Genomic DNA, 26,314 nt, shown 5'->3' with positions numbered 1-26,314 from the left:
ACATTTTTAGGAGAAAATATTTATTTTCCAAATGGAAATCTGGAAGACCAACTAAGTCACTGATTATTTCCCTGTCATCATAAAAAATGAATGTCATTGTTCACATAGTATTCATTTAGCAATCTTAGGCTTGCAAGAAAAAAATTGGAACTTAGTCTGTAATTTCAAACACCTCCTAAATAGGAGATATTAAGTATATGTGATTTGATATTTTTAGAGTTTGCATGTGGCTGTTCTCTAGGAAAAAATGCCTCATTATCTTAGATAGGACTTTTTCTTAGAGACATCAGTTGAAATGTCCAAAATGATGTGGCTATGACCTCATATGATATCACTATTATCAATATAATTTTAAAAATCAATATTTCAAGAAGAATATAATCACTAAATATACCTCCATTATTAGGACCACATTTTCAAAAATATCGATATCATTTAGAATTTTAAGTCTACATTAAGATTATATTTGTTTACATGATCTTTTTTAATACGTGTATTTAGATGGAATATTTTATATTTTAATAACACAATTACCATAATAAGAGGAATATGGACATAATCAGACAGTTGCTTCTAAAAACAAATTTTTCTTTTGTGCTGATAACTAAAACTAAGTTGATTAAAATAAGAAATCTATAGAGCAAAATATATTTATTAATGTTCTCAATAAACCCTCAGTGGGATACTTAGCATGTTTATTGGGTTACTTTATATTTTGATAAATTCCGAGTGAACTTAGATAAGTTCACCTCTATGATAACAAATTTTAAGTCACCAAAACTAATAACAACTGTACTTCCTGTTTTTTTTTTTTTACAATCTCTTACCTGATCTTGGTCCTATCAATAGTTTTGGACATTCAAATGTTTCCTGTTCTAGGCTTGTCATCTCTTCATTGATTCTTTCAACCAAAATTGACTGATTCTCTGACAACCTTCTTACACAGATCTACATTTTCACCCTTTCAGATCAATCTTCAAGAATCCAATATTGACAACAACTGGTTCATGGATGAGAAAAACTATTGTTTACAATCTAAATCTGTACTCTTCCTCTCCCTTTTCTTGGATAACAAGAGTTGTGATACAAAGTCTCTTTACCCTGTTCTTTCCTGTCCTTTGCTACTGAGATGCATGGTAGAGAATTTATTACCAGTGAGCAGTATAAACGTGGTAGGGCAAAGCTACCCCACTATCATAGGTAGGAGCCTCCCCCAAGATTAGCTTTATTAATTTGCAAATTCAAATTACTTTTTTCCCCTCAGTTCTTTAAATCTGCTTTAGGCAGGTGGCACTGTTTCTTGAGAAAACCATGAAGACTTGGTCCAAATAATCTCAATGTTATTTCATTTGGACTTCAAAGCTTTTGATCCTCTCTTAATTTCATTACAAAGTCATGCTCATAATGAGTCTTCCTCATTTTCTCAGTAGACTAATCCATTCCCACCTCCTATATTTTAGAAATGTTAAATTCTATAGATAAAAAAGACTGATCAAGTCTGAATTCCACGGTTAAATATAACAGCATACCTTTCTTTTGCTTTACCTACCTCCACTGTTTGAATTTTTTCCTGTCTCTTCCAAGGCGCTGATCTTTAAAATCTCCCTCTGGGGGAAAATTTTCATTTCCTTACAGTCTGCTTCTTTGCTATCTACAAACCTATGAGATAATTTCTCTTGGGGACAACAAATTCTTATACCTAAACTTACTGATATTATTAATTTAAATTGAGTCTGAAAACAGTTCCAGCATTTACTATACATATGGATTAAGGCAAATTATTTAACCTTGTAAAGTCTCATTTCATTAATCCCCAGAGAGGGATAATTTCCAGGGATCATTATATTTCTGCTTAGAGATAACTCTTAGCATAGTGCTTCAACTATTGCCAGGCTTATTTAAACAGGAGATATAATATATACATATTATCTCCTGTTTTATCCATCATTTTTATTCTCTTCTATTTTTCAGCATCCTGACTGACTCATTTAGAACCAGCCTCACTGATTCAACACACATGAGTCTGGGCAAGTTCTGGGAACTGGTGAAGGACAGGGAAGCCTAGCAAACTGCAGTCCACGGGGTCGCAAAGAGTTGGACATGAATTAGTGACTGAAAAACAGCATCTTCTAAGAACCAACATTATTAATTTTTTTTCTGAAACTTTTCTTCTTCTGCCTTTGAGTTCTATGCATGATATGATATCTGTCAAATGCAAATTCTCCATTTACTTCACAAAGTGAAAGTCAAAGTGTTAGTTGCTCAGTCATGTCCGAATCTTTGTGACCCCATGGACTATGAAGCCCACCAGGCTCCTCTGTCCACGGGATTCTCCAGGCAAGAACACTGGAGTGGGTTGCCATTTCCTTCTCCAGGGGATCTTCTGGACCCAGGGATTAAACCCAGGTCTCCTACATTGCAGGCATATTCTTTACCATCTGAGCCATCAGGTAATCCCCCATTTACCCTACCATACACTGTAATGAGGTATTTGACCCTGTTGAACATACACTCCATCTTTAAAACTCTTCTCCTCTTGGTTTCCATACATGAGATGAGCTGATTTCTCTTTCTCCTGCTCTGAAACACTGCTTTGTCAGTTCTACTGATGCTGAATTCTCTTCCCATATTTTACGTGTGAACAATTCTTGATGAATGCTGGTTCTTTATCCTGCTCACTTCTTTCTTTCTTTCTATTTCCATCTTACCTCTTTTTCTTCCTGTCTCTCATAGATATGTCTTTGCTCATGGCATCAGTTAGCTAAAAGTTGAGTCAGACATGACAGAGTGACTGAACAACATAAGCTGAGGAGTTCCACATTTATATCTCCAACTCTTATTTCTCATCAAAGGATCATTCTATTAAAAAAAATACTGTTTCCATTTATTTGGATTTTATTTTCACATTAAAAATAAACATGTTTAAAAAACTGATTCTTGGGCTTCCCTGGGGGGCTCCCAGTGGTAAAGACTCCACCAATCAATGCAGAAGACACAGGTTCAATCCCTGATCTGAAAGGATCCCACATGCCATGGAGCAACAGGGCCTGTTGGCTACAACTATTGAGCCTGTGATCTAAAGCCTGGGAGCTGCAGCTACTGAGTCCACAGGCTGCAGCTACTAAAGCTCATGTGCCCTCCAGCCCATGCTTTGCAACAAAAGAAGCCACCCCAGTGAGAAGTGTACTTACTGCAACTACAGGGCAGCCTCCACCTGCCGTAACTAGAGAAAAGTGCACATAGTAACGAAGACTCAGCGCAGCCAAAAATAAATACATAAAAAATAATAATAAATTGACCCTTAGACCACATCCACCCTCAAAGGCATTTAAAAATTGTATCTAAATCAACAGGCTTCGCTAGTGGCTCAAATGGTAAAGAATCCACCTGCAGTGTGGGAGACCTGAGTTCAATCCCTGGGTTGAGGAGATCCCCTGGAGGAGGACATGGAAACCCACTCCAGTATTCTTGCCTGGAGAATCCCTATGGACAGAGGGTCCTGGTGGGCTACAGACCATGGGGTCCCAAACAGTTGGACAGAACTGAGTGACTAAGCACAGCATATGTAAATAAACAAACCTAACTCAGTCTAACAAACTAGACTAGTTTTGTCTCTTTCTGGTTTAAGTAGAACTGAATTTTTCTTGACTCCTATTTAGTCTTAATTACCAAATATGTTTTGTTTCTCTTCTATGTTTCTCCCCATGTATTACTTTTTTCTTCCATTAACTATTTACCTATTTGATCAAAGTTGCTGTAGTATGGTTCATAGGTGTTTTGATTCAAATTCGCTGGAGTATGGTTCATAGGTCCTTTAAGTGCTTCTTTTGACTTCTAGGTACTCACATGAAACATCTAAAAATATCACTTTGATCATGTTTCTCCAAACAAAATATTAATAGATACCTACTGCCTATGGAAAAATACTCTCAAATTAGAAGGGCATTCAATAGTCCTTCTAATCTGACTGTAACAAATCCTTCTGGTCTCAATGTGCCAGTTTGGGACTCTGAGAAATAAGGTATTGACAGAAATAGGCGTGATTAATCAGAAGTAAATATAAAAACCGGACAATTTCAGACTAACCAAAGTATTAATTTTGAGGGAAAAAATGGGTGCTGAGTTTCTTTTTTAGTAATTTCCAAGAAGTCTAACTTAATGTGCTAAAATATGGGAGAGTATTTTGCATTAAAACAACTACTAATGGCATGCCAAAAATTTTTAAAAATATTTAAATTAGTACATTTTATGAAAATACTTTGCAAGTAACGTCAAATCACATACATTCACATTTACATGTTTATATCTAGTGCCCACTGAAATCATATCTTTTTGTATAATGAAAAATTTAACAAAGGAGCTGTGAGGAAGAACTTTTAAAATATATTTACATTTATTTTTAAAAGCTTGTAGTATTTTTTAAGTTTCTTGATGGGCTTTAAGTATTGATTATTTCATTTGCACTTATTAATTAATTTTTATCTCAAATTAACTCGAGATAATTCATTAAGACTTTTATTATTTATTCCTTTGTTTGCCCTGACAGCATCAATAATATCCCCAAAGACATCAACTAAATTGAAAATAAACAGAATTTATAGGATACTGTCAATGCCTTCACAATTGTTCATTCTCTATCAATGGTCAAAAAATGGTAAGCACAGTATGATTTATGATTATCCTTTTACATACTGTTAAAATTTTAGTATTTAAAGATATGAATTTTAGTCATTAATATTGCCTATTTTCTTATATATGTTTATTAAGAATTAGTTGGTTAATAATCTGTTCTCGAAAAATAGCAAAGGAATGTTTTGGGAATGCTTAAAAGCAAACTTTGCAGCAATGAAACATATTACTATTAAAAGGATGTTAACTATGAAAATTAATGTTCTTTAGTAAATAATAATGCTTCTTTATGCTAATTATTATATATTTGCATCATCTCTGGAAACTTTAAGATAGCATCTATTGAGAAATTGTGCTGTGTTCCCTTATTTTGCTTCCTCACTTCTGGTTGCAAATCCATATTACATAAATATTCTCTAGAGAAACTGCAACATACATGAATCACTGAGTTTAATCACTGAGGCTAAACAGGTTTGTTAGAGACAGATTACAAGGGTTTTCTAAGGCCAGGCTGAGAATTTAGGATTTTCTCGCACATAAATACATATCTATTAACTTTCTTGATCAGGATAAGCTGATCAAAGTTATAACTTTTGATTTGTAATGAGTATACAGGAATTAGTATGGAAATTCAAAGCATCATGGCAGACAAATAAGCACATGAAAAGATTTGGACCATCATTGGCTGTTAGAGATTTCAATTAAATCAACATCAAGATATTGCTACCCACCTGTCCAAAAATGACAAAATAAAATAGTGACAATAACAAATGTTGATAATAATGTGGTGAAATTGATCACTCATACATTGGCGGTGGGCATGTAAAATGGTACAGTTACTTTGGAAAAAAGTTTGGCAGTTTCTTATGAAAATAAATGTGCAATTACCATACAACTCCAGTAACTGTACTCTTCAATAGTTATCCAAGGAAATAAAGTTTAGGTTGAGACAAAAATATATACATGAATGTTCATAGCGTTTTTATGTTAATAGCAAAACTGTTAATGTTAATAGCAAAAACTGGTATCAGCCCAGATATCTTTCAATAGGTGAATGTTTAAAGAAACTATGGTACATATTTATCATGGAATCAGTTAAGTTGAGTCACTCAGTTGTGTCTGACTCTTTTCGAGCTGATGGACTGCAGCACACCAGGCTTCCCTGTTCATCACCAACTCTTGGAGCTTGCTCAAATTCATGTCCATCGAGTCAGTGATGTCATCCAACCATCTCATCCTCTTTAATCCCCTTCTCTTCCTGCCTTCAATCTTTCCTAGGATCAGAGTCTTTTCCAAGGAGTCAGTTCTTCCCACCAGATGACCAAATTATTGGAGTTTCAGATTCACCATCAGTCCTCCCAATGAATATGATGGAATACTGCTCAACAATGAAAAGGAACAGACTTCATATTCACAACCTGGATGAATCTATGGGGAATTAGACTGCATGGGAAAAAATTCCAAACTAAAAGGGAATGTACTGTATGATTCCATTTTCAAAACATTTTAAAAATGTCAACATTTTAGAAATGTGGATTAGAAATGTATAGTTCTGAACTTCTCTGATGGTCCAGTGGTTAAGAATCTGCCTTGCAATGCATGGGACGTGGGTTTGATCTCTGGCTGGGGAACTAAGATCCCACATGCTGCAGGGCAATGAAGCTTGCGGGGCCACAACGAGAGGAGCCATGCACTACAATGAAAGATTTCTCACGATGCAATGAAGATCCCATGCCACAACTAAGACCTGGCGCAGCCAAGTAAATAAACACATTCTTTTTAAAGAAATTAGTGGTTGCCAGAGATTAGTGCAGTCCATGGGGTCGCTAAGAGTCGGACACGACTGAGCGACTTCACTTTTACTTTTCACTTTCATGCATTGGAGAAGGAAATGGCAACCCACTCCACTGCTCTTGCCTGGAGAATCCCAGGGATGGGGAGCCTGGTGGGCTGCCGTCTATGGGGTCACAGAATCGGATACGACTGAAGCTACTTAGCAGCAGCAGCAGCAGAGATTAGTTATTGGACAAGAGTTGTTCCTGAAGGTGGTGGTTGTGGTTATAAAAGGGCAAGAAGAGAGATCCTTGTGAGGTTGATACTATTTGATATCTTGACTGTGATGTTAGCTACACAAACCCTCACAAGTGACCAGATTGTACATAACATAATACACATGTCTGCACACTCACATACAAAGGAGTACAAGAAAATGTAAGACTTCATCAATTCCAATATCCTAGTTATATTATAACTTTGCAAAGTGTTAAAGAGCTCTCTTTAACTTCCTTACAAAGTCATGTTCATAATGAGTCTTCCTCATTTTTTTCTGTAGACTAATCCGTTCCCACCTCCCACATTTTAGAAATGTTAAACTTTTAAAGAGCCCAATCAAGTCTGAATTCCATGGTTAAATATAACTCCATATCCTTCTTTTGCTTTACGTAACTCCACTGTTATAATTCTTCTTGTCTCTTCCAAGACACTGACCTCTAAAGATCTCCCTTAAGAGGGAAAATTTAATTTACCTACACGCTGCTTCTCTGCTACCTACAAGCCTAAACAGATAATTTCTATTGGGGACAACAAATTCTTATACTTAAAATTACTGATATTATTCATTTAAACTGAGTCTGAAAACAGGCCCAACATTTACTATACATATGTGTGGAAGTCACTCAGTCGTGTCTGATACTTTGCTACCCCTGGACTATAGCCCAACAGGTTCCTCTGTCCGTGGAATTCTCCAAGCAAGAATACTGGAATGGGTTGCCATTCCCTTCTCCAGGGGATCTTCCTGATCCAGAGATTGAATCCAGGTCTCCTATACTGCAGGCAGATTCTTAACTGTTTGAGACACCAGGGAAAATACCACAAATCCCGCAATGTTGTATTTGAAGACTGTTTTAGAAATAATACAGTAGTATATGAAGCATTAAATTTTAATATCAAGTAAATAATTCCTCAATAAAACAACTGAAGTGTTTTCACAAAATATTACACAAACAGTTGTCAAATGAATGGCATATAACACAAATGCTATAGAAGTCGAAATGAAGTCTTATTTTAACTATATCTTTTGATGTGTAGGGAGTTAATAACAAATTTAAAAATAATGAACAAAACTATTAGTATTGCAAAGAGTCAGACATGAATGAGTGACTGAACACACGCACACTATTCTAAACGGTCCTTGACACAAACATTCTAATTTTCAGAATTAAACAGACTGTACTTCTATCACCTAGAGAGAAGTTTCCATGTATTACTCATGTTAATTTCTCTAGAGTCTAGCAAAGCCAATGTATAATAGAGGCTCAACACATTCTTGCTGAACTGTATACAGGTTTCTACATGAAGGTCAAAGGGGATTGGTATGTAACAGATACTTGATACAAAGAAGAATTCATTCTTAAAATGCTTGCATATACATGTACACATACTCAAGTAAATATAAAATTCCACACTAAAGTTAAGACGGAGTACAGAATACGTCCCTAAAAGAGTTTCATTATCTAGTAATAATAACACTAAAATCTGATTTTGTAATAAAAACATTTGTGCAACATTTCTTTCACTCTAGAAATTATGTAGGAAAAATTTAAAAGAAGACAATTTCAGGTGAGATTCTGTAAAACTATATGGAAAATGACCTCACATTGTTTGTTTCAATGATCAGATTGATGGGTATTGGCATCCTGGAAACTACTATCCAAAAAAAAGGGTGGGGGAGTTTATCAAATCTAAAGAAAAACTAATTGCTGAACATGCCAATCTCTTAAAACTAAGTATAATTTTGTAATCTTTTAAAGTGACACTTTTCATTTGTAGAGTTGTCCCCTCACTAGAGCATACTGTGAAACACAATGTACCCTATGGCTTTGTTCCCAGAGTTGGTAAACCACATGAGCATGAATAGAAACAAGGCCTTTGAGGGTGGCCAGGGTATTGAACACACATTTTGTCATAAAGCCGGATCAGTGTGCAAGGTACGAGAGAAAATAATTAATTCATTGCCAATATTATGGAAATTTTCTAATTACATCTATTCATATCAAACATATTTAAAAACTTTTCTAAATAGTATCAAATGCTTAAATTTTAATAGGTCAATTAAACTTCAGACAAGGGACTATCCTTGAATGGAAAGAAAATAATTTATCTTTTTTCCACAATGGCACTCTAATCTATATAAAATCAAGTGAAGCAATACTTAGAAAGTTACTGTTAAAATAATAAAAGTTATTTTCTAGATAATTCAGTTAAACATGCTTTAAGCAGAAGTATATCTTCATTTTCTTAAGATCTGTATTATATAGATTTTAAAAAATTTAAATTTAATAATTCTAATCATTTCAAAGTAAATCTGATAACTACGCTCTTATGTTGGTATTCCAAGGAAGGAAATATGCATCTTAATTTCTTCATTTTACAATCACTAATTCTTATATAACTTGACTTTAAAATGTATATATATATGTATTGCATATGTTCAAACATATACATTTACACATACTTGACACTTCACACTACTGTTATTTTCTTCCTAACAAGACTTTAATAGTGTCTTTTTTTTCATCTATAAATACAGCAGACTATTGCCTTCTGCTACATCTGCTTTTAATGTGTGCTTTAGTACAAGTAAATCTAAATATTTTGCTTGACTTTAAAGAAAAGTCTTTCTGCTATTTTTACTATTTTTTGGGGAAAAAAAAGGCACAAGAAAGGTTTTTACAGAAATATTTCCAGACCATCGACTCAGAGTTGCTGCCAGAGATTTTGATTTTTTTTAAACAATCAGATTGGTTCTTGAAAGCACCATTTTCTTGCCAAACTCAATACTTAATGAAAGTTCCCTGTGGAATTTTCATAGAAAGACTAAGCTTAGTAGGGTAGTTCAATAAAACAAGTAAAAAGTAAATGGCAATAATTCAATAAAGTATGGCAGCAGTGGAAAGAGTCTTTAAAAGCAAGGTTTAAACAGTTCTTAAGCATCTCCTGATGTTTCATCTCCCTGTAGACCAAATGCAATGAGGAGTGGGGACCGCCGTGTGTTAACCCGCTCACCTACCGTAATAGTACGACAGATGCTTCCCACCTGAAGGGGTCATGCCTGGGAGACGGAGGAGGAGCAGGACACTGACAGAATGCCCAGGGAGAGTATTGATCCACTGACTCTTCTCTGCTAACCATTAGAGAGACATGAGCTGACAGTAATTAAAATGACTTACACACTGGGATGGTTTCAAACTCAAATCTTCGACTGAAGACACCATAGCCTGCTGCTGTGCGTGCCCGAATTTGGAAGACATACACCGAAGCTGGTTTCAAGCCCTCCGCAGTTATAGATGTCTCTTTAGATTTGATAATTGTATAGCTGGTCTCTTGGTCCTTGGGTCATACATGTAGATAAGATAAAAAGAAGACAACGTATGAATTACTAATGATGGCAAAATTTAGAGTCAGAGATGAGAAAAGGATTCAGAAACTAACAGATTTGATATTAGTGCAAATAAGATAATTTTAGAGAAAAAAAATCCTACATATCCTAGGAGTGCTAGTTAAACAGAATGCTATTTTCTAGAACTCAAAGATGGTGGATGTGTTTTCCACCCATCCACCGCTTGCCCTGGGCAGAAATAGATATGTAAACTTTAAAAATACAATTTCTAAAAGACACACTATTTTACAGACTCTATTTTAGTATTGTTAATTGTGTGCTTGTTTTTCTCATAAATGACTTATTAGAGTGCATCTAATATGATGCTTGTTTACAGAGAAAGGTTACAATGTCCAATGTACTGCCAGATAAGACATATATCTTTTATCTTTAGTGAATTTTATTTCTAATTATATTTAGGTGTTGGGAGAAGAAATGAGTACTTCACTGGAGAAGTTTAATTTCAGTTCACTATGTTGAAATGACATTTTAAAGAAAAAATGCAAATAAGCAAAGTTTTTTTTTTTTTTTCCTTTTAAAAAAGTTCTAGTTTTTCACTTCTATGTGTTTGGGCCAGGTTACTAGTGAACAGAGATGGAAGAGGAAAGGGAAAAATCACTGGAAAGATAGTTCTAGAAAGTGAAACAAAGAGGAACTATTCCTGATTTGACTAGTAACAAAATTCCAGGCAAACCATCTATAACTCCTCATTATCTCTGAAGTTTACGATGCCAAATAAAAAAATTTAGATCTTTAAGGATTTGAAACACAGTTCCTGTTTTGAACTTTCTCTTCCTTTATATTTTTATGTGTGATTCTTGGCTAAACTTGTCTTTTCCTTAAGGAAATGTATTACATTTATGATTGATATTATAGGATGAATTAAAGATAGTTTATAGTTAGAACATTTTTTATACCTTTTTAAGAATTGATCTTTACTTACAATAACTGGTTAATGACTAAAGATCATTGTTTTCTAAATATTTCAGTGAATATTGTCTTTATAAGCAGAAAAATGTATTTTTTAAAAATGCTCTAAGGGGACCAACATATAAAGGATTTATTTTTTCTAAATGAGAAAACAATTGAAAACATGAATATAATATTCACTTCTCAAGTACTCTTGAGAAGAATATGCCAAACTCAGTAGGGAGTTTGGGAATTCTCTACTCCAAACTTATCATTTGGATTACTTGATGTTGACAATGCTATGAACATACAAAACAAATGCAAACCACACTCATTGTCCCTTGAAGTCTACAGCATGCTATGCTGTATCTTTAATGTGGACACTGAAACCCATTTTTATTTTTATCCTCAGTTTCCTTATCTGTAAAATTGGGGTAGAGACTGGCACTTGGATATCCTCACAGAGATGTAAGAATGAAACAGATAATGCATGTGAAAGCACGTAAAATAAGTTTTAATGTAATAATCATTTTTTTTTCTTGTCTGACACATCAAAGTCAACTTCTAACCAAGTTCTATGCTACCAAAAATAAAATATACAATGTATAAATATGCTTCTCTTAAAGTAGTTCACCATCCTTCATTTAATACATTCAAACATATAAATTTTTCTTAGGGTTAAGTATATCCAAATTTCTTTCTGGGTAAATATGGTTTAAATTCTAATCCAAATGGGTTTTTCTGATTTACTTTACATAAACAATTTATTTTTATTTTTAATGAACATATTAATTAAAATGCCTAGTCTTTAAAGTGTTTAGGAAATTTTGTTACAATTTTGCAAAGAATTTAAAGTAGATAATTAAAGTGTATAAACTTTACCTAGTAATGTTAGCCATTTTCTCTCACAAATATTTAAAATCTCCTCTTGTCTACTCTTCTATGTGCTAGAGGTAAAGCAGTAAAAAAGTAGATGATTTCTTGATGTGTTCCTTTAAAAAGGGGTAAATAGCTTCTATAAGCTATTGTAGTTACTGATGTTCTGGGTATACACAAGTTTGTGACTGAGTGGGCAAGACTTTCTCAATAATATACTTCACAGCTTGGCTGTGATTGAATCAGACATTTTCAGTAAGAAATGCTAAAATATATATTCACTATTATTTGTAATTTGCTTGAAGGGAATTTGAGTTGGTGAAAAAAATCTAGACAAAACTAAAGATTCTCTTATGTTTGATATAATTAGGATTTTTATATGAAGTATAAACATTTATATGTAAAGTAAGATGTTCTTCCTAATGAAAAAAGCATAGAAATACCAGGGTTAGAATTCTAGCCATTATTAACTAAAGTATGTGTGTAAATGTGAGTATGCAACTCAACCTAAGTTTTTTTCTTCTTTAGAATAGGATGAAATTATTTATTATGAGCTTTGTGAGGACACAGAAATAGAGATAATATACACAACACCTAGCACAATCTTCTGGACATTACAGTTTTGATTTGCCCCTATAACATGATGACAAGTTCTTCTACTCAAAAGAAAAAAAAAGTTAAAAACCTTATATGATTGTAACTTCTAGGTATTAGAAAAATAGAAATGGATAATTTCATCAAAAAAGAAAAAAACACTTCAAGGCAACTGGAATGTTGTTTCTTCAATAAAGTATAATCTGCTATCACTTGAACACAATTATACAACATTCCATCTGATTATCTAGTAACATTATGTATGTCTCAATGTTTCCTCATCACAGATCTAACGGTACATTGTCTCTCTGAGTTAGTTGAGTAAGTTATCAAGGGGACTTAGTGAAGCTTATACTAAGAGATCAAAACCCATAAATACACATTTTAAATCATTTAAGTATCTTCTAAAATTTGCTTCTGTTCCACTTCTTTAAATCATACTGAGAATTTCCACCATGTCACAAACTATGCACACATCTTCAACACCCACGACCAAGTGTTGTCAAGTCCTTGGTTAGGGCAGTGGCTTTTGCTGCCTTTATGTCCCAGCTGAGCAAATGAGCTACGTTCCCCAGCTGCTTAGCAAACATTGTTCACAGGCAGCATGGGGACGGCCTTCGCAGAAGGAGCCAGCTGGCAAACACTCTGCCAAAGGGCAGCTTCCCTTTGCCTGTCTTTAATTAAGAGGTGGCAGTGGGCCCATCACCATGCAGGAGCAGAGAGGCCCAATGACCTCTATTAGAGCAGGGCAATCACAGGCAGAAATGCCAGCTGGCAAGTGTGTGAGCCCTGGAAAGCTCTGCCACCTGTGTCTGGCCAAGAGCCATCCAATAAAATGGTGGTATCATTCTGAAGATTTAAAATAAGCCCTGGCAAACTATCAGGACCCCCACCTCAATACATGATATCAAAGCTCATTATCCCCCCTCTTTTTTTTTTCCTTTTTAAAGTGTTAAAAAAAAGCAAAACTTTTTGTGTATTTTATTGGTGTGCTCAATAATTTTACTTGGCAAAAGTCTGGGAATTAATATCTTCTCTGTAAAAGGAAAACACTGACCAAAAGATAATGATAACTTCCCCAAAATAATATATAAGGGTTTTTGCTGCTTTTAAAGCAAACTTTTAGGTAACTTTTATTCATTCATTGAATATGTGAATAGAAATCTTTTTTCCCAAAATCATTTTTTCTTACTTCGAGTTGTACAGATAATAGAGTGTACTAACACAGCATTAAATATAAAATATTAAGCATAAAGCCAAATGTTACTGAAACAAATATTACATAAAATGGACTATAACAAACATATTTCCACAACATGGATATGATTAATTAGAATAAATATTAACAGACAAGGGCTTTGCCCTACCACTTGTTGAGTAATTATTTGTTTTAACAAAAGCAGCAGCTTAAATGAAAAAAAAAAAAAAAAAGATAAATCCTTGCTCCTAAGGAATATCATGTATGAGACTCACGCATATGCTGAGAAGCAAGCGTTAAAACAATCAAAGGTCGCCCATAAGGGGAAAAAAAATAGGGACAATTTCCTTAAAGACAAAAAAAATAAACAACAAAAAAACCCCACTAAACTCATAGGTTCAGCTATGAATAGTTGTTTCAGGTAAAGAAAAACCAGGCAGGAAAATAAATAATTGTCAAATGTTTACTGTTCCTGCTGAAAAACTTTATTGCATCTAAGATATGTATATTCGGGTATATGGATTATATGTGACCCCATGGACTATAACAATCCATGGAATTCTCCAGGCCAGAATACTGGAGTGGGTAGCCATTCCCTCCCCTACAGGATTTTCCCAACCCGGGATCAAACCCAGGTCTCCTGCATTGTGGGCGGATTCTTTACCAACTGAGCTACCAGGGAAGCCCAAGAATATTGGAGTGGGTAGCCTATCCCTTCTCCAGAGGATCTTCCTGATCCAGGAATCAAACCAGGGTCTCCTGCATTGCAGGAGGATTCTTTACCAGCTGAGCTATCAGGGAAACCCCTATTCAATTATATAGGTTTTTTTGGTGTATAGCTATTCTAAAATGCCAGTATGAATCTCAACTTATTTTAAAGTTAACTTTAATTACAATAAAAGTCTGGAAACTTAAAATGTTTACAAAAGAATTCATAAATTCATATATTTGCCTAGCTTTGAATTAGTATGCAGTGATAAAGTTTACAAAAACATGAAAAAAGAAATGTAAAACTAAATTTAACAAATTAACTTTGAATACAGCATGTATTTGAAGACTTCTAGCAACAGCAATTCAGTTTGGACCATGACTCCCAGAGAAACAGGAATCACTGAAGTATATTAATGTTGTAACATTTTACTTGATTTACTCTATCTTTTTCAGCAAACACTGTACACCTTATCCCGACATAGCTTTGTATCGAAGTATTTTCTTAGAACATTCTTGGTGAATAATGTTATTTGACATTATTTTTTTTCTGAAATATCAATATCTTCATTTATGTTCCCTAATAATCCACTTAGTTACATTTAATGCTACCAATGTCATTCTTAGACAATGATTTCCAAAATAATAACTGAGTTATTTATCCATTTATAAAATCAATATATGAACATTGTAGAGACATTCAAAACCTAGAAAAAAGATGTAGATAGCCCCACTCACCCCACATAAACTCTATGTTTCATTCTCTGTTATATCTTTACACAGAAAATTGTTGAATCCATGATGAAACAAGCAAAAAATGCTATGAATTACTTCAATGTGTTTCAGTGTATTTACTTATAATGCTTATCTATCATATATATGGAATTAAAATTTTAAGTAACTTTCATTAATAGGAGATCAGTATTTCTCATGACACTTTTGCATTAGTATAAGGAAAATGCTTATTCTCCTTCTTAATTCTAGCATCCAACTTGGACAATTTCTTAGGTATTGCAAAGTGAGTTTTTAAACTTCCACCCTCTTCACTCTTTCCTAAGAGAGGAGTGATATCTCTGGGAGTTTATGAGAAGCAGTTGGATAAGTGTGGCTTCCCTTCCATTTTGTGATCTGCTTCTCAGTATTATGTCAGCAATCTTTTCTACTCCTACTTCCATAGAACATACACTTCTGGGCCAGGGTCTCCAACCCACCTCTTAGAGTCTGGTTTGAACACTCATCTATTTTTATCCCTGCTCTATTACAACTCAAGCTGTTCTAGATAGTGCATGTCATTCAGATCTAGTCTGTACAAAAAGCACAATACAGTGCGTCTCCTACATACAAATAAGTTCCGTTCCGACAGCCCGTTTGTAAGTCCTACTTGTTTTTAAGTCCAATAAATTTAGCCTAGGCTTCCGCAGTGGCTCAGACACTAAAGAATCTGCTGCAATGCAGGAGACCCAGGTTTGATCTCTGAGTAGGGGAGATTCAATGGAGAGGCAAATAGCAACCCACTCCAGTATTCTTGCCTAGAGAATTTCAAGGACAGAGGAGCCTGGCAGGCTACAGTCCAAGGGGCTGCAAAGTCAGACATGACTGAGTGACTAACACACAAATTTAGCCTAGGTACCCAATTAACACAAATCACCTACATGGTATTGTACCATAATGAGTTTATAATACCTTTCATACAAATAATACATAAAAAACAAACACAAAAATAAAACATTTTTAATTTTACAGTACTATACTTTGAAAAGTACAGTAGTACAGTATAACAGCTGGTATACAAGGGTATATTCACATATTTGAAAGATTGCAATTTAAAGGTTCATATGTAGGGAACTTACTGTAAGATGGGAGTGGAGGTTAGAAAATGCTAATCTAACATAATATATCTAAGCCAAATACACCAGTTCAGCTTTAGAAATTATAAGTGCATCTTTAGTTTCTACCTGTTTATTCCTTTATCAGTAGCTCACTTGGTCATGGATTCAGAAAAGAGAAAAAAGAATGATTATTGCCTTTAGATTTCAACAACTATTATGGCAAAACAACAACTCAGGGAAGAAGAGGGAAATCAAGAAACTATAGGGAATGCGAAGCATACACTTCCAATTTTATGCCCTCAAATTTTAAAATAAATTTTATGCTACAGTGTTAAGACCTTTGTCATAGGTTTTCTAAAATTATCAGGTATACATACATGCTACCTGCTGATACTTCCAAATAGAATAGGTATTATGCAGGGTTACTGGCCATGAGATTGTGTTTTTCCCTGTAGTACACTGCAGTCACTACTGAAGGTTAACAGCTTCATCATTTGGGACACTTTGAAAATGTTCTGTGACTTTATCTTTCAATGCTGTGAAGCCTAGTGAAGCTGATGCTAGATTACATTGCAGTATTCCGGCAGCGTGAACCATTTGGCAGCAACAGAACACAAATAAAGCACTCACTATACACGTCGGGCCTTCATAATCATGACTGCAAATCAACTGTCATGGATTTACACCTAAAATTGTAACATGTTTCTCTACAAATTGTATAACTGCGGTTGCTAAAATTAACATGGAAAAGGAAGAAAGGATATTTTTTATTCTGTTAGTCCCACCTTTTCAAAATATTTGATTTCATACTCCAGGATGATTCCATTGGGGCGATCTGGCTCTTGCCAAGACAAGGAGATGCTGTTCTTAGCTATCTTCCCCTTTTTCACATTGGTGACTGGAGAGGGGGCTGCAAAATGGAGAGTAGCATGATTAATAGAGTCTTCAAATTACACCTGCCTGTCATGTGTATCGGCACACTTGAAGGTAATATAATAAACATACCAAACACTTAACTTTTCATTGTACCTGGAAACAGTTATTCTTTATATATGAGTTTTTATAGATTTAGAATTGCTTTAAAAATATAAATCAACTTATATCCTGAGAAATTTCTATAATAAAATTATATTCACATAGAATCTTAAGTCCACATTTTCTCTATAAAGTTTAGATACACAAGCTATCTTCTTTTTATAGAATAAAGATGTTCTTAATGATCTTATGTCTATTCTATGTTTCTAAAATTCATGGACTCTACAACATATTCCATAACACTAACATGTACATGGTTATCCCTATTACCATATTTTTATAACATTAAGACTTTCATAATTTCTTATTTTTGAAATCATATGAGTCCTATAATCATTGAAATTTCATATATTAAATATAGTGGAGGTCTTTCTTAAAACTATGCTTAAATATGTGTAGTATATATAAAACAATAGCAAATAAAAGAAGCATTTCCCTTCACATCCATTTTCCCCAAATATTTCATTAGAAATCACAATTGCTTAGGATGTCCATTGTTATTTACCCATGTCTATTAAATGACTGTTTATCTGATAATAATAGGGAAAAAATGCTACTTTCTGAGTATTTTGAACTCCCACACATTTGAATATTTGACTCGGCATCCATTTTTTATCAAACTGATGAGATTTGTATAGACTCTGGGTTTGACACCATAAAGAGGTGCTGACATAATTTTCTTCATGTAGATAACCTTTGTTTTTGTAGTTTTCAGATTTTATAGAAGACAAAGCAAAAAATTATCATGAGCATGCAGATTCTTTACCATTTGTGCCCCCCGGGGTGCCTATGTGTGTATATATATATATATATATACACACACGCACACACACACACACACACACACACACACATCCACACACATCATGAGTGTATGTAAGTGGAGAGACAGAGAAATACATAATATGCACATTTTATGTATTTATAATGTACATGTAATAAGATGGAAAAGATGTCAGCCAAAATGAGTATTGTATAGCCACTATGTGATAGCCCTGTGGTAGTGTATAGCCTTACGTGAACAATATTATATATCTACTGAGATTAAAATTTATGTATATATATGTTGGGCTTCCCTTGTGTCTCAGATGGTAAAGAATCTGCATGTAATGCTGGAGGACTCAGGTTCGATTCCTGGGTCAGGACGATCCCCTGGAGAAGGAAATGGCAACCCACTCCAGTATTCTTGCCTGGAGAATTCCATGGACAGAGGAGCCTAGTGGACTACATACAGTCCATGGGGTCACAAAGAGTCAAACACAACTGAGCAGCTAACAAAAAGAAATAGCAATGTATATGCTATATTGTTGTTCCTGTTTTAGTCTCTAAGTTGTGTCCAATTCTTTGCGACCCCATGGACTACAGCCTATTAGGCCCCTCTGACCATGGGATTTCCCAAACAAAAATACTGCAGTGGGTCGTCAATTCCTTCTCAAAGGGATCTTTGTGACTCGGGCAGCAGACTCTGGTCTCCTGTGTCTCCTGCAATGGCAGGCAGATTATTCACTGCTGAGCTACCAGGGAAGCCCTATATGTTACATCCATATACATGTGGATGCATAGTACTTCTATTTTAATTTCCAGCAGTATTCAGTCAAAATAATACACTGTAATTTGTCATGTTTAATTATATTTTCCGTTTCTCAGAAAATGTAATCAAATCAGAGGCACCATTTTGAGCAACAGACAGCAAGAACCAAGTTTAGAACTATTTGCGGGGCTCCACGCTAGTGTAAAAGGGATGGGAAGAGGCTCATCATTTAAAAACAGAAGTGAGATCACGTCATTCCTCTGTATCTCTGGGTCTCACTGCAGAGTAAAACCCAAATGTGGACAGACACACAAGCATCAATACGGTCTGGCTCTCTGCATCTTCTTTGACCTCACCACCTCTTGCTACTTCTTCAGCAGCTCCGCCCAGGTTGGTGGCCCCACGCACTTCTGACACACTCCTGCATAGTGTTAGCTGCTCACTTGTGTCCAACTCTTTGTGACCCCATGGACTGTAGCCCAACAAGCTCCTCTTTCCATGGAATTCTCTAGGCAAGAATACTGGAGTGGGTTACAATTGCCTTCTCTAGGCTGGCTGCCCCAGGCACTTGACATACTCCTGCCTAAGGATTTTCTATCTGCATACTCATATTCAGAGGTGCTTCTCACTCTGACTCCAGAGCTCGCTCCCTCTTCTGGATTTCTCACTGAGACCTTTGCTGTTTGCTCTCTCCCTTAGCCCCCCTTATCTTGCCACATCCTCTGATCTTCACAATTTAATTTTTCCCTATTTCTTGCACTTCTATCATCTGATATTCATATCTTATCTTATTTCTATATGAATTCTTCCTATTCCTATTTTCTTTTTTCAATCCTCTAAGTAGAGCGTAATTTTATGAGGGCAGTGATATTGTTATTCTCATCCGTTGCTGAATCCTAGCTCTAGGACAGCACCTGAACAGAGGAAGGTTCAATAAATATGTATGGAATAAATGAGTGGTGGTAAAAAATCAAATACAGAGGAATCTTTTATTTTTTATTATGTATTATATTATGTCAGCAAATTCATCTATTAAAAGTGACATGTCTTTCAATAAAATTAAAATAGAAACAACTATCTGTAAGAGCAAGATCTGGTAACTGTCTAGTGCCTTATAAACCCATAGGTTATATTGACTTTGATACTATAATATGTACTTTTATTCTTTTAATCATAGGGCTTTGTGGTGTTCAGAGAATGTACAATTTCAGCTTTATCTTCTATTCTTTTTTTAAAAAAAATTTTAATTGAATGCTAATTACTTTACAGAATTTTGTTGTTTTTCTGTCAAACATCAAAAAAAAATGCTGGAGAGGGTGTGGAGAAAAGGGAACCCTCTTACACTGTTGGTGGGAATGCAAACTAGTACAGCCACTATGGAGAACAGTGTGGAGATTTCTTAAAAAACTGGAAATAGAACTGCCATATGACCCAGCAATCCCACTCCTAGGCATACACACGGAGGAAACCAGATCTGAAAGAGACACGTGCACCCCAATGTTCATCGCAGCACTGTTTATAATAGCCAGGACATGGAAGCAACCTAGATGCCCATCAGCAGACGAACGGATAAGGAAGCTGTGGTACATATACACCATGGAATATTACTCAGCCGTTAAAAAGAATTCATTTGAATCAGTTCTAATGAGATGGATGAAACTGGAGCCCATTATACAGAGTGAAGTAAGCCAGAAAGATAAAGACCATTACAGTATACTAATGCGTATATATGGAATTTAGAAAGATGGTAATGATAACCCTATATGCAAAACAGAAAAAGAGACACAGATGTACAGAACAGACTTTTGGACTCTGTGGGAGAAGGCGAGGGTGGGATGTTTAGAGAGAACATGTATATTATCTATAATGAAACAGATCACCAGCCCAGGTGGCATGCATGAGAAAAGTGCTCAGGCCTGGTGCACTGGGAAGACCCAGGGGAATCGGGTGGAGAGGGAGGTGGGAGGGGGGATCGGGATGGGGAATACATGTAACTCCATGGCTGATTCATGTCAATGTATGGCAAAACCCACTGCAATGTTGTGAAGTAATTAGCCTCCAACTAATAAAAATAAATGAAACAACAGAAAAAAAGAATCAGTCATAGGTTTGCATATGTCCCCTCCCTCTGTCCAGCTCCACAGATTTTCTGGTGGTTTGGATGGTAAAGAATCTTGTCTCCAACACAGGAGATCTGGGTTGGGAAGATCCCCCTGGAGAAGGAAATGACTACCCACTCCAATATTCTTGCCTGGACGACTCCATGGACAGAAGATGTGGTGGGCTACAGTCCAGGGGGTCACAAAGAGTCACAGACAACTGAGCGACTGATCAACTTTCATTTTGGGCCTTCCCTCCTGGCTCAGATGGTAAAGAATCTGCCCAAAATGCAGGAGACCTGAGTATGATCATGGGTCCGGAAGATCCCCTGGAGAAGGAAATGGCAACCCATTTCTAGTATCATTGCCTGGAAAATTCCATGGACAGAGGAGCCTGGTGGGCTACAGTCCAGGGGATCAAAAAGAGTCAGATAGGACTGAGCACACATACACACTACAGAACACAAAGTGTGTGTATAAAGCCAAACTTGTTTAAAAGTAGTTTTGAAATCGAAGTTTATTTACTTTCATGTAAACCCTTTATTTGACTGGTGGTTCTTACAGTCACATTCTGGAATAAGTGCAAAGTCCCTTTTGATTCCCTCATGAGGGAAAAGTCATTCCATCTTCGGTACTATGGACAAACCATCGAGAATACAGGGAAAGAAGGAAGAGCAAGCCATAGGCCCCCTAGGTCATCATAGTGTTTATAGCAAAGCAGCCAATTTACTGACTGGTGGTTCTCACAGTCACATTCTGGAATAAGTGCAAAGTCCCTATTGATTCCCTCATGAGGGAAAAGTCATGCCATCTTCAGTACTACGGACAAACCATCCAGTATAAAGGGAAAGAAGGAAGAGCAAGATATAGGCCCCCTAGTTCATCATAGTGTTTGCAGCAAAGTAGCAAATTTACTGAAGTAGAAACAGGAAGAGAGAATTCAGGAAGATAACAGAATTTTTTTTAATATACTGTGTTCGATAGTGTGTATCTTTATGAATCACATAAACTACACTCACTGTCCCATTACCACGATATATGTTTCATTATACTTTAGTAAAGATCCAAAGACTGTCTTTAAAGTTCTTCACTCATTTCACTACATTGCAGACATCCTCATTTTGGATGATGTAGTTTTTATAGATAGGTTTCAGTTTTCACTTAATGAACTGATGGTATTGCCAACTTTCTATTCAAAACTGCATTTAAAATGTACGCTCCATGAAGGCAGGGAATGATTTGATATAGTTCACTGCTATATTGCCAGCACCAGAAAATTAATTGGCATATAGATATTTCATAAATATCTGTTGAATGGATACATGCATGAATGAATGAGAAATACAAACATCATCAAATATCATTCAAAACCAAGTTTATGTCATCTTACATGCATATACTAGGATCCTATTAGTTGGGAACTTGTATTTTATTTAAAATAATCTATTACTTCAATAAAATAAAGAACCATTTCAAAGTGAAGCTATTAAATAAATATCAACACAGACATAATCATCCTGAAATGGAATTCTTTGTTATTTACTTACATCCATCAAAGTTAAGCATAAGCCTTTCAAAGCATAAGGCTTTCAACAACTGATTTCATAAACACCATTGTTTTCCATGCTTGGTTGTCTCAGAGACTAATGAGTGCCCTTTAAATCATGGTTCAGAATGGAAGGAGGAGAGGAGACCACTTCTCAGCTCAGAGTAGTTCAAGAATAACATGCTTGGTGAAGAGATGATCTCTTTGTCATTTGGGTAAAGCTGATCAAAGTAGGAACACTGACAGCTCCTGGGGCATAATGATGATGTGCAAATTGTAAATGGCAGCACTCTTACCCAACTGCAAAGTATTTTAGAGATAATATGTATATTAAAATAACTGTAACAAGATTTGTCAGCATCGGGACATGTTTAATTTATTTCATTTATCTCCCTTACCTGTTGTTCATTCTTTATCCACTCGACCTTTTATTAAGTAAGCCTGGAACAAACTGAGAATGATGGCACAGAGAATTACTGCCTGTAAAACTTGCTGGATGATGTTAAATCATAAATATTACCATACTAGGGCTTCCCTGGTGTCTCAGACAGTAAACAATCTGCCTGCAGGACCCTGGGTTTGATACCTGGGTTGGGAAGATCCCGTGGAGGAGGGCATGGCAAGCCACTTGTATTCTTGCCTGGAGAATCCCCATAGAGAGAGGAGCCTGGCAGGCTACAGTCCATGGGGTCACAAAGAGTTGGGCACAATTGAGCAGCTAAGCACGCACAGCATAGTGTAAGAACAAAAATACCAGAGAAATAAAGTTGACTAGAACAAAATAATTTGCATAGCTTCTAAGTTTCGCCTTACAGATATGTGGAAACATTCCAAATTGCTTCTAAGTATTGTAGCTTACATATTGGAAGTGAACTTTGAGTATCAGTAAAATAAGGAAGATGTTTATCCTTTAGACAGTAACATTTCCCTAATTCATCTCAGTTCAGTTCACTTCAGTCGCTCAGTCATGTCTAACTCTTTGCGATCCCATGAACCGCAGCACGCCAGGCCTTCCTGTCCATCACTCCCAGGGTCCACCCAAACCCATGTCCATCAAGTCGATGATGCCATCCAACCATCTTGTCCTGTAGGGTCCCCTTCTCTTCCTGCCCTCAATCTTTCCCAGCATCAGGGTCTTTTCCAATGAGTCAGCTCTTTGTATTAGGTGGCCAAAGTATTGGAGTTTCAGCTTCAACATCAGTCCCTGCAATGAACACCCAGGACTGATTTCCTTTAGGATGGACTGGTTGTATCTCCTTGCAGTCCAAGGGACTCTCAAGAGTCTTCTCCAACACCACAGTTCAAAAACATCAATTCTGTGGTGCTCAGCTTTCTTTATAGCCTGGCTCTCACATCATACATGACCACTGGAAAAACCATAGCCTTGACTAGACAGACCTTTGTTGGCAAAGTAATGTCTCTGCTTTTTAATATGCTATCTAAGTTGGTCATAACTTTCCTTCCAGGGAGTAAGCTTCTTTTAATTTCATGGCTGCAATCACCATCTGTAGTGATTGTGGAGCCCAGAAAAATAAAGTCAGCCACTGTTTCCATTGTTTCCCCGTCTATCTGCCATGAAATGATGGGACCGAGGCCATGATCTTAGTTTTCTGAATGTTGAGCTTTAAGCCAGCTTTTTCATTCTCCTCTTTCACCTTCATCAAGAGCTCTTTAGTTCTTCCTCACTTTCTGCCATAAGGGTGGTGTCATCTGCATATCTGAGTTTATTGACATTTCTCCCAGCATTCACCTAATTGAATTAAAAAAAAGCTTATATGTATATAAAGATTATTAAGGTAGTAAAGAGAGATTCCATATATCCCACACCTAATGTCTTCTATTTTGGTTTCAGGATGTTTTAGAAGCATCCTAAAAAACAGTGGGTGCACATATCTGTATAGCTGATTCACTCTGCTGTACAGCAGAAACACAACATTGTAAATCAGCTATAACCCATAAGTATTTTTAAAAAAGAGACGACTCACAACAGTATAGTAGACCTACCGCAACTAACGAACCAATACTGATACATTCTTAAAGTTCATATTTTATTCCACTTTCCTTAGGTATACTTATTATTATTTTTCTTTCCCAGGATCGCACTCAGCACACCATATTATGTTTATTCATCACATTTCCTCAGGCTCCTCTGGGCTTTAATAGTTTCTCAAACTGCTTGATTTGATGACTTCTACAGTGCTGAGGCATATGGGTCAGGTATTTTGTAAAGTATCTCTCAGCTGGGATTGATATGATGTTTTTCTCATGATTAGACTTGAGATATAAGTTATTTTTGGAGGAAGGTACAGAGGTAAAGTGCTTTTTCCATGACATCCTATCAAGGGTACAGGCATAACTCATCAATATTAGGTTAACTTTGATGACCTGACAGAGGTAGCACTAGATTTCTTCACAGTAAAATTATTCTTTTCCCAGTTTTCCATACGCTTGGAAGAAAGTGACTATGTGCAGCCTACACTTAAGGAAGATGGAGCAATGGTCTACCTCCTTGAGCGTGGAGTATCTGCCCAAATTATTATCTATTGAACCCTATGTGTTTGCTTCATGATTTATTTATATTCTTGTGGAGTACAGACACATGGGTTTTTTTAATACTTTAGCTTATGATCTAATGCTTTATTTTTTATTCAAATTGTTAAAGTTTTGGTCATTGATTACTCTTTCAGTTAGCTTCTATGTCTTTTTGACATACCTCTATCATTATGGGTTTTCTGACTGTATTCTACATCACTTTCTTACCTCTTGGCACTACAAGACCAGATGCTTCAGACTCATCTTGTTTCATTTACTGCCCTCAATCCTAGAATAAGTCATTTCTCCTAGGAACACTGGTTTCCTACATTGGAGAATTCTACTGGACACCAAGGTCTGGATCGTAAGCATGCTTCTTGCTACTGGAGTTTTGTTTCTTGGCCCTTTCGCTGACAAAACCAGGAAATAAATGCATGTATGTTAACCTGTGTATATCTATAAACATTTCTAAATGTAGCAAGAGCTATTTCTGTGCATACACACACACACACACACATATATAAAGCTAAACATGAATATACACTGATGCCACTAACTCTAATTAGCAATCACACAGGTTATTCTAGCCTCTTTAATTTATCTGTAATCTCCAACTTCAACACTGGCTCCCACCATCCGCCACACAATTACTTTATTTTCAGTATATATTTCTAATTATTAAAGAATTGCCAATCAGTGTCTGTCTGACTTACTGATACTTACATAATGCAGAAATCTTTAACATCTCAGTGGCACAAGCAATGATAAAACAAGTCTGCTATCTGTTATGTAAAAGAGCATGGCATCCTAACTTTTCAAATACAGAACCTAGTTTAGTGTTCTCAGATAGGAAAGGGGGCCATGGTATAGACAGCTTTGAAATCAAGCAAAATTGGTTTCAAATTCTTTTGGCAATCAGCCATTTCCTAGCTGAGTGACCTTGTTTAAATAACCTAACAACTATGAATGTTTATTCTATCTTTAAAATAGGAACACTGATACAAACATTTTACCAGACTGTAATCTGATTCTGTGTTACGGTATCAGGTACAGTGTGTGCATGTCTGATAAGTGGATTCAGTCGTATTTGACTCTGTGGGACCCTGTGGACTGTAGCCTGCCAAGTTCCTCTGTCCTTGGGATTCTCCAGGCAAGAATACTGGAGTGGGCTGCCATGTCCTCCTCCAGGGGATCTTCCCAACCCAGGGCTCCTGGGTTCTCCTGCATCTCCTGCTGAGCCACCTGGAAAGTCCCAAGTATTGGTTACTTGTATTTGTTTTTTAAATAATACATTTCTATGCATTTGACCTATTCACATAAAATTTTAATCTTAAAGCACTGAGAAAGATAAATAAGAAAATATGGATATATACTGGAAAAACCCCTGATGC

At 35.9% G+C, this 26,314-nt stretch overlaps 1 protein-coding gene across 9 annotated transcripts in view; it reads right to left on the bottom strand.

Moving 5' to 3' along the window:
• The window catches only part of EPHA5 (EPH receptor A5), a 372,969-nt gene that overhangs the window by 102,427 nt on the left and 244,228 nt on the right, over nt 1–26,314 (bottom strand). For all 9 annotated transcript variants that reach the window (XM_020893703.2, XM_020893705.2, XM_020893704.2 and 6 more), the window contains 2 exons: nt 16,966–17,090; nt 9,858–10,017 (listed from right to left, as the gene is read on the bottom strand). In XM_020893703.2, coding sequence (XP_020749362.2) covers nt 9,858–10,017; nt 16,966–17,090 — 285 coding nt within the window. The remainder of the gene's footprint in view (nt 1–9,857; nt 10,018–16,965; nt 17,091–26,314) is intronic.

This window comes from Odocoileus virginianus, chromosome 29 (assembly GCF_023699985.2).
Source record: "Odocoileus virginianus isolate 20LAN1187 ecotype Illinois chromosome 29, Ovbor_1.2, whole genome shotgun sequence".
NCBI lineage: Eukaryota > Metazoa > Chordata > Mammalia > Artiodactyla > Cervidae > Odocoileus > Odocoileus virginianus.
This window is presented reverse-complemented; position numbering and strand designations above follow the sequence as displayed.